At 39.6% G+C, this 17,084-nt stretch overlaps 1 protein-coding gene across 1 annotated transcript in view; it reads right to left on the bottom strand.

The window, feature by feature from the left end:
- Nucleotides 1-16,598, bottom strand: part of HDGFL3 (HDGF like 3) — a 76,233-nt gene extending 59,635 nt beyond the window's left edge. The window contains exon 1 of the mRNA XM_082619616.1: nt 16,394-16,598. Coding sequence (XP_082475742.1) covers nt 16,394-16,477 — 84 coding nt within the window. The 5' untranslated portion in view covers nt 16,478-16,598. The remainder of the gene's footprint in view (nt 1-16,393) is intronic.
- Between the last annotated feature and the right edge of the window lie 486 nt (nt 16,599-17,084).

Raw genomic sequence — 17,084 nt, 5'->3', positions numbered from 1 at the left:
TATCGTTAGCCTGGGAAAAGATCAAAATTCAAAACTTGAAGTGTGGTTTCTACTGAATGTGTATCACTTTTGTACTGTCATGAAGTCGAAAAATTATAAGTTCAACCGTCATGTGTCAGGGATTCTATTTCTTATTAGCAAACAGAATCCAGCAATGTATAAAAAGAATTATGCACCATGACCAAGTTTTATTCCAAGAATGTGAGATTGGCTTAACACACAAAAATCAATCAATATAATACACCATATTCACAGGACAAAAGACAAAACATCACATGGTTATCTCAATAGATGTGGGAAAAGCATCTGACAAAAACCAACATCCTTCCATGATAAAAACATTCAACAAACTAAGAATACAAGGAAACACCCTCAACCTGATAAAGGGCACCTATGAAAAACCCACAGCTAACGTCATACTTAATTGTGGAAGACTGAAATTTCCTGCGTAAGATAAGGAACAAGACAAGGATGTCCACTTTGACCATTTCTATTCAACATTGTACTGGAGGTTCTAGTCAAGGTCATTAGGCTATATGAAATGTAAAATGGTATAACAGCTTTGGAAAAGAGCCTGGGAATTTCTCAAAGGGTTAAACAAAGAGTTACCATATGACCCAGCAATTCCATTCCTAAGTATATACCCAAGAGATTGAAAACATTAAATCCACATAAAAAATTGTCCACATGTTCATTGTAGCATTATTTATAACAGCCCAAAGTGGAAATGACCCAAATACCCATCAACTGATGAACAGATAAACAAAATGTGGAGTACCTATGGAATGTTATTCAGACATTGAAAGGAATAAACTACTGGGACTTCCCTGGTGGCACAGTGGTTGGGGATCCGTGCTCCCAATGCAGGGGGCCTGGGTTTGATCTCTCGTCCAGGAACTGGATCCTACATGCATGCCGCAACTAAGAATTCGCATGCCACAACTAAGGGGTACACCTGCTGCAACTAAGACCCAGCGCAACCAAATAAATAAATGAATATTAAATAAACAATAAATAAAAGGAATAAACTACTGACACACGCTACAACATGGATGAACTTTGAAAATATTATGTTAAATTAAAGAAGCCAGACATAATTGGCCATATATTCTTTTTTAAAATTAATTAATTTATTTATTTATGGATGGCTATGTTTGGTCTTCATTGCTGTGCACGGGCTTTCTCTAGTTGTGGCGAGCAGGGGCTACTCTTCATCGCAGTGCGCGGGCTTCTCATTGAGGTGGCTTCTCTTGCTGTGGAGCATGGGCTCTAGGTGCATGGGCGTCAGTAACTGTGGCACGTGGGCTCAGTAGCTGTGGCATGCGGGCTCTAGAGCACAGGCTCAGTAGTTGTGGCACATGGGCTTAGTTGCTCCACGGCATGTGGAATATTCCCAGACCAGGACTTGAACCTGTGTGGTTAAGAATCCCCTGCACTGGCAGGTGGATTCTTAACCACTGCACCACCAGGGAAGTCCAATTGGCTATATATTCTATGATACCTTCAAATGAAATATCCAGAATAAGCAAATTCTTAGAGACAAAGTAGATTAGTGACTGTCATGGATTGGGGGTAAGGATGGATGATGACGGACTACTTAATGGGTATGCGTTTCCTTTTGGGGTGATAAAAATGTTCTAGAATTAGCAATGGTTGTACGGCATTGTGAATATAATAAAAACCACTGAACTGTATAACTTAAACAGGTGAATTTTATGTTACCTAAATTATATCTCAACAAAAAAAGAAATGTATGTACAATAGTCCCCCATTATCTGCAGTTTCATTTTCTGTGGTTTCAGTTACCTGTGATCAACCATGGTCCAAAAATATTTAATGGAAAATTCCAGAAATAAACAATTCATAAGTTTTAAATTGTACGCCATTCTCAGTAGTGTTATGAAATCTCAAGCCATCCTGGAGTGGGACATGAATTATCCCTTTGTCCAGCATATCCTACCTGTTAATAACTTAGCAGCTGTCTCAGTTATCAGATCAACTGTTGCAGTACTGCAGTGCTTGTGTTAAAGTAGCCTTGATTTTACTTAATGAGGGCCGCAAAGCATAAGAGTAGCGATGCTGGCAATTTGGATATGCCAAAGAGAAGCTGTGAAGTATTTTCATTAAGTGAAAAGGTGAAAGTTCTCGACCTAATAAGGAGAGAAAAAATACCGTTTGCTGAAGTTGCTAAGATCTACTGTATGAAAGAATATTCTATCCATGAAATTGTGAAGGAAAAAGAAATTCATGCTAGTTTTGCTGCTGCACTCCAAACTGCAAAAGTTATGGCCATAGTGCATTGTAAGTGTTTAGTTAAGATGGAAAAGGCATTAAATTTATACAATAAGATATTTTGAGAGAGACCACATTCACGTAACTTTTATTACAGTGTATTGATATAACTGTTTTTGTTTTGTTTTGTTTTGTTTTGTTTTTGCGATATGCGGGCCTCTCACTGTTGTGGCCTCTCCCGTTGCGGAGCACAGGCTCCGGACGCGCAGGCTCAGTGGCCATGGCTCACGGGCCTAGCCGCTCCGCAGCAGGTGGGATCTTCCTGGACCGGGGCACAAACCCGTGTCCCCTGCATCGGCAGGCGGACTCTCAACCACTGTGCCACCAAGGAAGCCCGATATAACTGTTTTATTTTATTATTTATTTAATATTTTACCATGCCTAATTTATAAATTAAACTCTATCATGGGTACATAGGTATAGGAAAAAACGTATACATAGGGCTCAGTATTATCTGCAATTTCAGGCATCCACTGGGGGTACTGTAATGTATCCCCATAGATAAGGGGTGATTACTGTACTGAAACAAAGTAAGGTGTATTCCAGGTATACAGGTACTATTTAATATTTAAAATATATAATTAATAAAAAGGCCAAAAGAGAAAACTTACAAGACTATTACAATTTGAAAAAATTTAACTTTGACAAAATTTAACTTCCATTCTTAATAATTCTTAGAAAAATAAGAAATACATCATAAATAAAAGAATACATCAATGGAAAACAGTATGGGGGTTCCTTAAAAAACTAAAAATAGAGTTGCCACATGATCCTGCAATCCCATTCCTGGGCATATATCTAGAGAAAACTATAATTCAAAAAGATACGTGCACCCCAACGTTCACTGCAGCACTATTTACAATAGCCAAAACATAGAAACAACCTAAATGCCCACTGACAGATGAATGGATAAAGAAAATGTGGTATATATATAGAATGAAGTATTACTCAGCCATAAAAAAGAATGAAATAATGCCATCTGCAGCAACATGGATGGACCTGGAGATTATCATGCTAAGTGAGTCATCATGCTAAGCAATTCAGATAAAATACCATATGATATCACTTATATGTGTAATTTAAAATATGACACATGAACTTACCTATGACAGAAACAGACTCACAGTCCTAGAGAACAGACTTGTGGTTGCCAAGGGGGAGGGGGGCTAGGGAGGGATGGATTGGGAGTTTGGGGTTAGCAGATGCAAATTATTGTACATAGAATGGATAAACAACAAGGTCCTACACAGGGAACTATATTCAATATCCTGTGATAAACTATAATGGAAAAGAATATGAAAAAGTATGTATATATAGGTATAACTGAATCACTTTGCTGTATAGTAATTAACATTATAAATCAACTATACTTCAATAAAATAAATTTTTAAAAAAGGACTATATCAACATGATGTGGACCCCAGCTGTCATAAAATTTTATAATGTTCTGAAATGTGCACAAATATAACAGTACTACTATTATAACAATACATTATAAAACCAAGATAAATTTGTATATTAAGTAGAAATAAAATGATACCAAAAAATCCAAATTAATAATTTAATGTCATACTGTTTCGCTGGAATTACATCCTGTTTACAACATGAATACGCCTCAGGTTCTTTTGTGTTTAGCACTCTTACGCTGCCCTGGGCTGTATAATGAATCAAATTTCACACTATTTTTCTCTATCAGAACTACCACCAGGCCTCCGTTTGCACAGCCCATCTTGACATCATCACGTGATCAATAAGATGTTGGAGGCAAAGAATAAGGAGCATCTAGGATAATGTGAGGTCTTTGTTTTCGGGGGTGACTGGCTAAATAGTAATCTTTAAGTAAAACAGGAATACTTGGGTTGGGAGGGGTGGCTAGATTACTTTTGATGATGAATTTGTGGTACCTGAGGGACAGCTAGATGGAGCTGTCTAGTAGGTAAACGGATGTATGGATTTGAAGCTCACAATAGTAAGTCTGGGCCTGAAACAGAAATTTAGAAGAATGGTGGCTTGAAGCCAAAGAGAACCTGTAAAGGTATGGTTAGAGAAGCAGAAGAATCTTCCAAAAGAAACACAGGAGGGAAGTCAAGGGAAGAGAATTTTTTAATAGCAGTGCTAATTTCCACAGAGGCAACAATTAGGATTGAAATGAATTCTATTAATTGGCAGGTGATGGTGACTTCTGGGAGAGGGGTGAGAGAGAGACAGTAAGGTCAGTTATTTAAAGAAGCTTGGCTACCAAGGAAAGCAGAGAGAGCAGTGCCTGGAAGATAGGAGAGATTATTCTTTCTAGTCTGAAGAGAGAAAGTCAGTAAAGGGGAAGAGGCTGATGACTTAAAGTCTATGAGAACAAAACTTTGTTTAGGTTACCTCTCTACCCCCAGCATCTATTAGGGTGTTAATGTTTGGGACATAGCAAACACTCAAAAAAATATCAATATTTGCTGAATGTTGAATGAAGAAAGGAAAAGGGTGGGGTCAAGCAAGAAGGGGAGGGTCTTAGTAAGGAGGATGGGGAAGAGGCGATGGAGAGGGAAAAAAACATTTTCTGATCATCTGTTAAACTTCAGATTCTTTATGTTCAAAATCCTTGAAATAACCCTGAAAAGAAGGCATTATTGTCTCCATTTTACAGTCCATCAAAACAGAGATTAGGTACCCAAGGTCATTCATCTGTTGAGGGATAGAGACACAGTAAGCAGACATGGCTCTATCTGCACATAAAGCTCCTGCTCTTCCACTGCACCTTGAAAATGAACATATAAAATATGAAAGTAAAATAATTTGCTGAAAATAAGGGGAAAGGAGTTGGAAGAGGGTAGTAAAAATATCTACTAACACCTGAGGAGGATGGACAAGGAGCCGACCCGGGTCAAGTAAAAGGAGTGATGAGCAGTGTTGAGGACCTAACTGAAATTAATCCTGGAGCAGCCCCAGTCTGCATGCCTTTTGTGATTATGTCTAGTTGGTCTCAGCAGGAGTTTGTAGGGTGAATGCATGAAAGTGTGCATGGGGTGAGAGCAGTTCAAGTGATCATGTAGGTCTACTTTGGATAAGGAAGGAGTGAAGCCAGGAGGTAGCTGGGATACCCAGAGAAAACGGAGAGGTCAAGGGCTTATTTTTTAGTTTACAATATTGAATGAGAAGCAATTTTAGTGGCGCAAAGGAGGGGGTCTTCAATCACCATCATCTCTATTTCACTTCAACAAACTTCTCTAACCGCCCGCGCTTGCTGAGCTGCCCTACTTCTGTAATTTGCTTTTATGACAATATTAAAAACAAGGGGCACATTTGTTCTGGGTTACCTGATCCCTTGTAGTGAAATAAATATTTGCCCCAGACAAGGAGCTTATTAAAAATGAACAATGGAGACCATCAAATTTCATAACTCTGTCAAAGGCTCTGTCCTTCACCCGCCACCCCACCTAGCACAAGATAGGGCCAGTGAACAACAGCAGTGACAAAAAGCTGAGCGGAGAACCACCAGAGTTCTTGAATACCTGACTTAACACAAAGATTAACCTAACCCTTTTGTTTCCAGATACTTCCACTTAGTATAGTGGGGCTATTTTCCAATAGAAGTGTACTTATTTTGTGTGAGTCAGTCAGCCAGATGTGAGATATAAAACTGTGCTTACTATAACTTTTCAGAAATTGAAGAGTGTCTTACTATCATCAATATTAGATTGTCTCTTCTGAGACTGCTGCTATCTAAATAGTAGCAAGGAAATCTTTTTGATTGGACAAAAGTGATTGTAAAGAAAATACAGCACCATTAGAAATGTGGTAGTCCCATGACTTTACATCCACCTCAGAGGGTACCACAAACCTACCCCACCTATAGGTTTTCTGGACTTAACAAAAGCCCATCAATCCCAGTCATAGATAGCTTGATACCTCCACAGTCTAGTCTCACAAACCCAAGAAAACCCCAGAACCTCAATATTATCAGCCAGGGAACACTAGGGGAACACTAGATAGTCAGTGTTTATCACTGACAGCTTCCAATGTATGAAGCTTATTACCCTCAACTAGCCATATGTATGAAACTATAATTAGCTTCATAGAGAAAAGCTAAGAAAGTTGTAGGTATATTTGCAGTTATAAGAATAGAAGGAAATGAGAGTAGAAATATTTGATCTGTATACCTTTGGAGATAAGTAAAATACTGGCCAGGGTGGTTAAGTGTCCTAACATAACTTTCATTTCTTATGTTCATGTGACCTCCATGTAGGACTATGGCTACAGCAGAATAAAAAGCTCAGGACTATTAACTCATCTCAAAAATCCAACTACTGTTCTATATAAACATATATAACTCACATAGATTAATTTCCCTTTGGCCTAACAGACCAGACCAGTGCTTTTCAAACTACAGGCAGTGAAATTGATTTTGTGGGTTACAACCTGATTTTATACAAAATGAAATATAAAAACATCAGGATGCATCACATATAGTATGATTTGGTAAAAATCTTTTTCTAGTGTGTGTATTAATTAATATTTATTTCTCACTGTCAGTTACAGTCAAAAAAAAGTCTGAAAGCCACTAGACTAGACTGCAACAGAATCAATCAGCAACAATGACTCATTTCCAAGGTCTAAATACTTTTTCAAAATTATTGACTTAATCCTCATGTAGCAGTCCAGTGAAGGAGATAAGAACAGTTATGCCTTGTTTGAAAATAGCTGGTCTCATTTTCAAAGTCAAACAGAAGTCTTGAGGGAATTAATTTTCTATCCATTTAACATATGCTAACTCCAAAAAAAAAATGAACTGAGAATTCATAACACTGCTCCCTCTAAATATGCATTTCCTCCAAAATTAAAGATGTCATTAGTACAAAAGTCTACTTCAGTGACAAAAAGGAAGAAGAGCTCTAAAGGCACGGGTTTATTTTTCGACATTTTTCCCTACATAAAAGTTTTTCAATCTCTGTGAAACTCATTTTTACATTTGCTAACCACTACTGAACCTAAATGAACCCATCACTTACAACAACTCTCATCTTAAACATATTTTGATAGAAACTAAGAAGTTACTAATATGTTAGTAAGAATTACCCAGTCCACTTTGAAACAGTACCTCCACTTTTGGGGAGCCTTCGAGACTCTATAATCAGGCTTAGGGAATCCACTCAGAGCTTGAGTTTCAGTGATCAAGTGGGAGGAGTAGTTGATTCATAGGCACCGTTTATCTGCCAACGAAGTCCAGCTTAGTTTGCCCGCAAATCCTGAAGCTATGTGGACCCTCTAGAGATGGCTCATCACACTCAGAAATCTGGAGGGGTAATATTAATGGGAAGTCCCCACAACTCCCAGAGCCTAAAGCCAACTCACTATTATAAAGTCACAAGGAAACCGCTGAAAGACACACTTGCCAAACCACAAAAACATTTACTGAGACTTTACTAGGTCTGGTGTTTCTAGGAGGTTAATTATTAGGTACTTAATTAGCAAACACTTTCTTCATGTATATTTTCACATTTGATTACTAGGAAAAAGGGTGAGACTAAGAATTATCACTCTCCCTGTTTTACAAAGAGGTTGTAATAAAAAAAGATGCCCAAACCTAACAAACCAAGAGAGCGGTAGAATGAGGTGCTTATCTTTTAACTCCTGGTCTAGTTGTCTTTCCCGACATGGCAGGAAGTCTTGCTCAGAAATCTGGAGGATGTCACTCTAAATGTCTGAGCTCACCAATCATTAGATTATTTCACTCTTTTTAACCTCTACGTGGCTCTCTGTAACCCTACAGATGGTACTTACCTGACTAACTACAGCAAATTCTTGTCAAGTAAGAAGATATAGTAGAAGAATTCAATTACTACCACCATTTTAATCAGCTGAAAGGAGATTACACATACAAATGGCAGTGATACACTGTACATAGGAAAATGCTGTTACAGAGATTGGGAATGCAGTAAACTGGCAAGAAGTTACACAGGCTAGTAGTAGTAGTTCTTATGATTTAGCTTCTAGGCTGTACTGAACCAGTAACTCTCATAACTACCCTACCTGATGTTCAAAGTAGATGTGTTCTCTCACACATAAAGGTTTTAGAACTTACACCTAGTCAACATCATGCTACTCATTCAGAATTCATTTTAATGGGTCTCTGCTTTCTTTAAATGCACAACTAATATTTATTTTTATATTGCCCTGTGTCAAAGGGCTTTCAAAGAGATATAGACTAAAGATAATATAATAAATGTTACAATAGTAAATGTTCTCTGACTGAAGATTTCCAGCTTCACAGAAACTTGTGAGCCCTACAAACACACATATGTGTATGTTTGGTCTTTTTACATATTGCCAAATGCTTCTTTAGTCCTTTACCTAATCTGATATCACATTTCTTATGTTCTTGTGGCATTCTTTTTTTTTTTTTTTTTTTTAATGTTGAGCCTTCTTTTAATTTATTTATTTTCATTTTTGGCTGTGTTGGGTCTTTGTTTCTGTGCAAGGGCTTTCTCTAGTTGTGCCAAGCGGGGGCCACTCTTCATCGCGGTGCGCGGGCCTCTCACTGTCGTGGCCTCTCGTTGCGGAGCACAGGCTCCAGACGCGCAGGCTCAGTAGTTGTGGCTCACGGGCCTAGTCGCTCCGCGGCATGTGGGATCCTCCCAGACCAGGGCTCGAACCCGTGTCCCCTGCATTAGCAGGCAGATTCTCAACGACTGCGTCACCAGGGAAGCCCACTGTGGCATTCTTAATAGTCTGGGATTAAGACACTTAATTAAGTTGTCTTTAGGTGAATTTCTTAAGCTAAGTCTTGGTTCTCTTATGGGGATATCTACCTCATAGTAGTGTTATTATATATACTCATTCTAACTTGATAATCAAGACACATATACATTATTGATAGAATGTCATATATGATACATATATTCTGCCTAACTTGTAACCAAAGAAATTAATTCAGTTAAATATTTGTGCTTATTAAATTGAGAATGATTTTTAAAAGTTTGAATCATCTCTTTTAATGAATATGTGAGAAAACAAGTATTCTCTTATTCTGGTAGTGGGTAAGATAGGATAGTTAAATCTTTGTAATACAAAGCTTTAAAACATGCACATGCCCCTTGACTCAGAAATATAATTTCCAGAGACTTGTCCTAAGGAAATAACAATTAAGCCAAAAGAATGTTTCTCAGAGCATTCTTTTATAGTACAAAACTGGAAATAAAATAAATGTCTTATAATAGCAAGTAGTTATAATTTATAAAAATAGGTCCATGCCATAAATTACCAGATGGCTATTACAAATAATGTTATAAAAACATATTGATTGCCATTGAAAGTCTTCTAAAGATACAGTGTTTAGTGGGGAAAAAAGGTTGCAAAACTATATATTATAAAAATTATTCATCTAAACATATAGGTGCATATTCATGATGCTTGTATGTCTAGGGATGTTAATCTTTCTACAGTGAACATTATTACTTGTATAATAACTGTAACTCTGTTACACAGGTGAAATTAATATATAACATGAAGGTCAGTCCATTCTCTCTTTTAAATAAGGATAGTTTAAATAGTTTGCAGTATGAGCAAATTGTTTTCGGTGCAAGGAACACTATTGACTGTTAAGGGTCCTCTATAGTCAGTACTTCTATTCTGTGGTGAAGGAGCAATTAAAAAAATTCTAATTAGTTACAGACATTTTAATAAAATACATTAAAGATGAATTATTAGAAAATTAAAATTAAAAGGCATACAAATACAAACCTCAATTTTAAATCAGATTCACAAACAAAAAGTTACTCTAACAAAATGCTAAAAAAGTTTCTAAACTCTTGCTCTCAATTTCTATATCTACCTTGTCATTAACAGGTAACACAGTCCACAGACCATGCTTTCAGTACTGCTTGAAATGATTAAGAAATCTTTTTGCAGTGGACTAACAACCGTATTAAGTGGACTATATTTTGATCAGACATCTGGAGATTCTTCTGCAATAGAAAATATTTCTCTAATAAACAGGAATATTTGGGCTCTTGCTCTACTATACTTATTAGTCTATAATGTTTTTCTAATGCTAATAGACATTTTCAACAAAGTCATATATCATTTTAAACCATGATTTTCCAAAAGAATCAAATACAATCTCATATAGTGGAATTAAGAGAATTAGTATTCTTCAAATCACGGGGCAACAAGCAGTCATTAGGGCATTCCAAAGGGGATATGCCAGATATACAGATTCACCTGGCTGACGGAAAATGTAAATGTTGATATTGAGAGTTTAAGTTGCCTGTTTGCTCCCAGGGTTAAGCTGAAGAAAATGAGACAGTTTGCCAGTCTCAAACTGGCAATGTGAATATAGTCTCTTGGGGAAAGGCTGAGTGAGCCTGTGCCACTCTACCTGAGGAATGAACCAACGATGGATTTCTGTGGACTCAGGACAAAGTAATAAAGATTATAAACATCTTACTTTATGTCGAGATTAAAAAGAATTTAAGTGTCAACTGATTCTCTGAAAATATGTAGCCTGGTCTCCAGAAATAAAGGTTCACAGTCTAGCAGTTTACTGTCAAAGGCAAAAAAAAAAAAAAAAAAAGGAAAGTGCTATGGATCAGAAACTGAGGATTCCCAACCAGTATTTACATTAATAGAGGGTAGGGAAACACTTTAATTATTCACTTACAATGTTTTTAAATTGCTGCAAGTTTAATCTGTTGGTACACCTAGTACAGTGCCTTACATACAGCAGGTACTCAATAAAAGTTCAATAAGAGTTCAACTCTTTGAACTGTCATAGAGGGGTAAGTCAAATGCTTTATTCTTAAGTTTTAACAAGTGAGAGGTGGAGAGCTAGATCAAAAATATGATGAGCAATGAATGATTTAGCATGAAAGGAATAGACAGACTCTAGTATTAAGCAAAAGACAGGCAGAATCCAGAACTACAAAGAAGCCTCAAGAGAAAGCTGTGAAGTAGTAAATGAAGCTTCTAAAATAGTCAAAGGGAATAGGAAGATGCAACTTTGTAGGACTGAAGCCTTAAAGGAAAAAATTTCTCACTGAAAGCTAAGAATGGTGAAATTGAATCCATGAAGAAGCTTGGAGTATTAGATTCTTCTTTTTCCCCACCTCATACAAAGTGTGTGTTTTTAAAATTGAGGCATTATATACACAAATTGAGGCATTATATACATAATAGTGCATAAATCCCCATGTGCAAGCTTGATAAATTTTTACATACGTACAAACCCACATCAAGGTACAGAACATTTCCAGTGCCTCCTACCAGTCAGTAACCCCACCACCACCTCCACCTACCACAAACTGATCAACACTGATCAGCTTTGCCTGTTTTTGAACATCATGGGATCATACAGAATGTACTGTCTTGTGTCTGGCTTTTTTCACTCAACCTTTTATTTTTGAGATTCATCCATATTTTTGTGGGCATCAGTAGTCTGCCCCTTTTTATTGCTGGGTAGTACTCCACTATACAAACATACTACAAATTTGCTTATCCGTTCTCGTGTTGATGGACATCTGCGTTGTTTTCAGTCTTCTGCTATTATGGATAAAGCTGCCGTAAATGAGCATTACTGTACAAGTCTTTTGGTGGACATAAACACCCATTTCTCTTGGGTATATGCCTAGAACAGACTGCCAAGTCACAAGGCAGGCGTGTGTTTAACTACAGTAGATCAGGCCAGTTTTCTAAAGTGGTTATATCGACTTACTCTCCTATTAACGATGTTTGAGAGTTCTCATATAAAGTTAAATTTTTAAAAGCTCTTTAACTGAAACACAAGAGCTTTAAGACTTTTTGGTTTTTGTATTGTTTTTTGTTTTTCCATTTTTAGAGCAGGGGTAACATAAGCAGAGTACTCACACCTCGGGGGATACACAAGATGATTTTAGGGGGTCGGAGAAGAAAATAGTACAACTTCTATCTTAGTTTCTTATTCTTTCACCTAAAAAGTAAATTTTACTAATATCCAATACATCAATTAACACTAGTTTGCTTATTTACAGTTATATTTATTCACTTTACGCATACTGTGACTTACTGCCATTTGTGTGTGCCTGGTTGAGTAGAATTATGGAACATCTACTTCTAACAGAATTCTCGCTAAATGAACAAGTGGCTAAAGGAGTCCTACAAAGATGACACTAATAATGTAAGCACAAGCAAACAAGGAAATGGCCAAGCTGACAGTTCTATTCTATAATATCTCTTTAAAAGATAAAAACTGTGACAATCTAGTCAGATCTCACAAGGAGGAGGCAAAAAAATTCCAAAAATTAGTACTTTTTAAAATATAAACTTAATCTAGTACTATTAATGACATTTTGCCAATAAGAATTTTAAAACATAAAATATCATCTATATCATCTGTCATCCCTATTTGTTTTTTTGTATTTATCTTCATATAATAGTACAAAGTACATGTATATGTAATTTTAAAGAAAATTTACACATATTAGAGATGCATGCTCTATTTTTTTTTTTTTTTTTTTTTTTTACCAACAAGGTACACAATCAAAAGTCTTCAGAGGGACTTCCCTGGTGGTTCAGTGGTAAAGAATCCGCCTTCCAATGTAGGGGACTCGGGTTCAATCCCTGGTCAGGGAACTAAGATCCCACATGCCGTGGGGCAACTAGGCCTGCGCACGCGCCACAACTGGAAAGAAGAAGTATAGAGAAGCCTGCATGCCACAGTGTAAGATCCTGCGTGCCTCAACTAAGACCCTATGCGGCCAAAAATAAAAAATAAATAAAATATTTTTTAAAAATTAAAAAAAAAGGCTTCAGAGACTCTTGTTTTAGCATAAGTATTTTTTAGTATTAAGCTAGTTAATCCTTAGGCATAAATGAACTTCTAATTTTTAAAGTCATATACAGTAAGTATACTCCATTAGAAACAGCCAGTTGCTATTTAATGTTAAAATAATACATCTGAAAAGGGAGGAGGACAAGAATCAACTGGGAAGAGGCAAAGGGGAACTTTCTTGGGTACTGGTACTGTTCTGTCCCAGTAGGGGCTTGCATTACACCAGTGTATACATTTGTCAGCTCACTAAATGGTACATTTAAGGTAAGTGTGTTTCAGTCTATGTAAATTTTACCTCAAAAGGAAAAATAAAGAATCTATTAAAAATATTAACCTCTAGTTAATGAAATATATTCTGGAGTGTCTAGGAGTAAATTATCTGCAACTTACTTTGAAATGCATTAAAAAAAAGATGGACTGCTGTATGGATAGAGGGATGGATATGTGAACAAATAGGTGATATAGCAAGTATAGCAAAATGTTAAGTGCAGAATCTAGGTGGTAGATACATAGTTGTTCACTATACATTTTTAAAATTCTCTATATGTTTGAAATTTTTCATGATAAAATGTTGGACAAATAACAAATCTACTTAATAGCCGAAAATTTTAAATAGTGTAGTGATACAGGGGAAAAATTAGAAATTCAAAAAGCAAAAAAGATAGGAACATTCAAGTACTGCTGCTTAGTGCTTTTACATACACTAAATCTGTGAGGTGAGAATTATCCCTATTTTACAGACTAGTAAACTGAAACTTAGATTACAGAACACACCCTGGGCACAGAGTGTGAAGCTCAGCCAAAAGCTGAAACCAACCTGATCAAATTTACTAGATGTCTGAATTCTCTAGGCTCACATTCCTCACAAGGGGATTCCTAGGACCAAAACAAATGTCTTCTCTACAGCAGAGAAGTCACTTCTCCATGCCACGTGGACCAGCTCTGACCATCAGAAAGCTCCTCCCCATAGCCTGAAGAAATGTTTCCTCCATGTTCTCCCTCCTATGTTTCATTCCTTGTGGCCATATATTGATAGAATCCCAACATGGCTGGCCTTCATATCAAGGGATAATATTTGAAATTTAAATAAGTAGGATTCCCCCCCCATACTTGATAATATCATCATCTACAAAGCTATAGCTAGGTATAAAGTGGGGACACTATCTCACAGAATTGGGATGAAAATAAAATGAGAACACTGACACATTCAACTGTAACAGACAGTAGGGACTCAAATATCTCTTTCTTCTTTTTCTAACCTTTACCTTTCTTTGGAAATTACAACATGCCACTCTCTATAAAATATTTTTTAAAAATTAGAGAGACTTAGGTCCTTCCCTTGAGGAGCTCACGTTAAATGTGAACAGACACACATTTTTTCCCCTGTATTTACTGTATCTTATCTAACAATGTAATTGATTTTATTTCCTCATTTTATTTTCCATTTTGCCTTGGTTTGGAATTATAACTCCTAGGAATTTTATGTACAATTATATATACAACTATGACTACTTCTGCAGCACTTTTTTGTTTCAAAATTACAGGTGGCCAACATATGCAAGCAACATGTTAATGAAATTTTAAGTCTATTTTCTTTTTGACTCTCAGGAGATATTTTTCAGAGGTAAGATTAAAGAAAGCCATTGTGTTACAAGAAAATGACCAACTGGTGATAATAACTTTTAATTCACTTTTAACTATGTATAAACATATGTGCCCTATAGCTGTTTATTTCTTACTTGACGAATATACTCAAGGGGTTCCCTAAAGGACTCCTAAAGTAACAAATCTTGCCCCAAAGCATTATGGCACTGTAGTAGGAAAAATAATCCATTATTCCACCATGAAAACTTTGCCTTATTTAAGGAAAACCTATAGTTCAGATGTGGAGAAAAGTTATTTGCACAGCCTCACGAAATCTGAATAAGACTGTTTTTTCCCCTTGAAATCTGAGGTTGTTAGTGTTGGAAGGAATCCTAGAGATGATCATTTTACAGTTGCAGAAATGGATATTCAGACAGTTGAGATGATTAGCCCATAACAGAGCCCAGACCAGATGCCAGGGTCCCCCAATTCCTGACCCAGTGTTCTTTCCATTTTACAATCATGACAAACTAAAAACAAAAAAAGTGATTATGTCCATCCATTACTTCAACTTCACTAAATTTCAGTCTGGCCACCCATGATGTCACTTCCTTTTGTGAATGGGTGTATTTGGGGGAGGGGGGAATCTCAGTACCTTCACTTGCATATAATACATTTTTAGAGCCTGCACTCATATTTATGCCACTATTTCCCATGTCTACTTCTATTCCTCAAGTTTACTAACATAATCTTCAACATGCTTTGACCCTCCTTTTCACTGTTTCTTATTTCAAGCAATTAACTGCCAACTGTTATAAGAGTAAAAGGGATTTATTTTAAGACACAAAGCACACATGTTAGCAAAGGGCCTAAAAAAATTTAATGTTATGTATTACACGCAGATGCTTTCTAGAGAAAGAGCCCAGCGAAAACCCTGCTACACAGAAAGAGAGCGCTATTGTGGACTGTTGTGGGAGGCCGAGGATAAGGTCTGGGATCTGACCTAAAACAAACATGGAGGTGAAAAGGCACGAGGAGCTTACAGGACACACCAGCCAGTGCCAAGCTGCAAGCTCCCGGCTATTTGGTGTCGGTTTAAAAGAACCATGGGCACCAAGGATGCACGTACCCCAGAACAAGGATAGGGCAGGCGGGGCACCCGGAATCGCGCTCAGGGAAAACTCAACAAGTCTGGATGGCGAAGGATGCAACGAGAGATGGATGAATGACTGCCAAGAGGCTCCTGCTGGCTCTGAATGACCACTACCCCTTTCCAGGATTTGCGCCGCGGGCGCCCGCCGGCTCTCCGACAGCCATTTGCACTACGCTCCCCTACGTACCCCGACGTTCGCCCGGGACCGCGGTGTCTACCTGCCTGGAGCAATGGCTCCACTCCAGGCCCGCTTCCCGGCGGCGCGGGCTCCCGGTCACCACCGGCTTTCCGGGAAGAAGGCAGCGGCGGGCCTGCCGGGGCCGGAGCCGCCTTCGAAAGTGGGCGGAAGGATGGCGGCCCTCGCGGGGTGCGGGCGCGGCCCAGAACCCTCGCCTCCGGCGCGGCCCCGTCCTCCCTGCGCAGCGCCGCCCGCGCCCTCAGCCCCGGCCGCATTCGGCCGCTCGCGACGGGCTCCGCGCTCCGGGCTGAGGCGAAGGGGAAAGGGGGCGGGCGCGCCATCATGAAGGGGAAAATGGTGGGCGGGCGGGCCCGCGCGCGGCCGCCGTACTCACCCGGGCCGGCCAGTGCGGGTAGCCCTTCATCTTGGCGAAGACCAGGTCGCCCGCCTTGTACTCGCGGGGCCGCGGACGCGCCATCCCGGCCGCTCCCCTTCCTGGTCGTCCTTGGGCGCCGCGAAGATGCCGGGAGGCCGCCCCCCCGCGGGCCAAAGGACTGCGCCGCGCTCCCCGCGGGCCTCGAGCCGGGCGGGCGGACGAGCGGCCGCTCCGACGAAGGGAAGCGGCGAGGCGGCGGCTGGGGCGAGGGGTGGGCGGGGGGCGCAGCAGGCCCGGCAAATCACCGCCCGGCAGCGGGGGAGGGGAGCCCCCGGCCGCTCGGCTCTCCCCGCGCTGAGGTTCCCCGCCGCCGCCGCGCGCTGCTCACAGGCGCCGCGTCGCCTGCCTCATGCCGCCGCCGCCGCCGGCGGCCTCTTTCCCGGGCTCCCGGGCGCGGCGCGAGCACCGGGCCTCGCGCCTCCTCCGAATTCCTCCTCGGGCAGCGACCGCAAACACGATCTTATTATTGTTCTCGCGCGCGCTCAACATCCCCCCCACCACCACCACTTCCCGCTCCCCACCCCTCCCCTCCAGGGCTGGCCGGTTAATTCCTAGGTACACGGCCGGCTTTCGCGCAGAAACCGAGCGCGCCAGCCCGGTTGCTCGGCGGGCGGGCGGTGGGTGCGTCTTCCCCCAGCACCGAAGCCCG

The sequence above is a fragment of the Mesoplodon mirus genome (genome assembly GCF_964341445.2).
Source record: "Mesoplodon mirus genome assembly, chromosome: 4".
Classification (NCBI taxonomy): domain Eukaryota; kingdom Metazoa; phylum Chordata; class Mammalia; order Artiodactyla; family Ziphiidae; genus Mesoplodon; species Mesoplodon mirus.
Note: the sequence above shows the minus strand (reverse complement) of the source record. Positions and strands in the feature narration are given on the sequence as shown.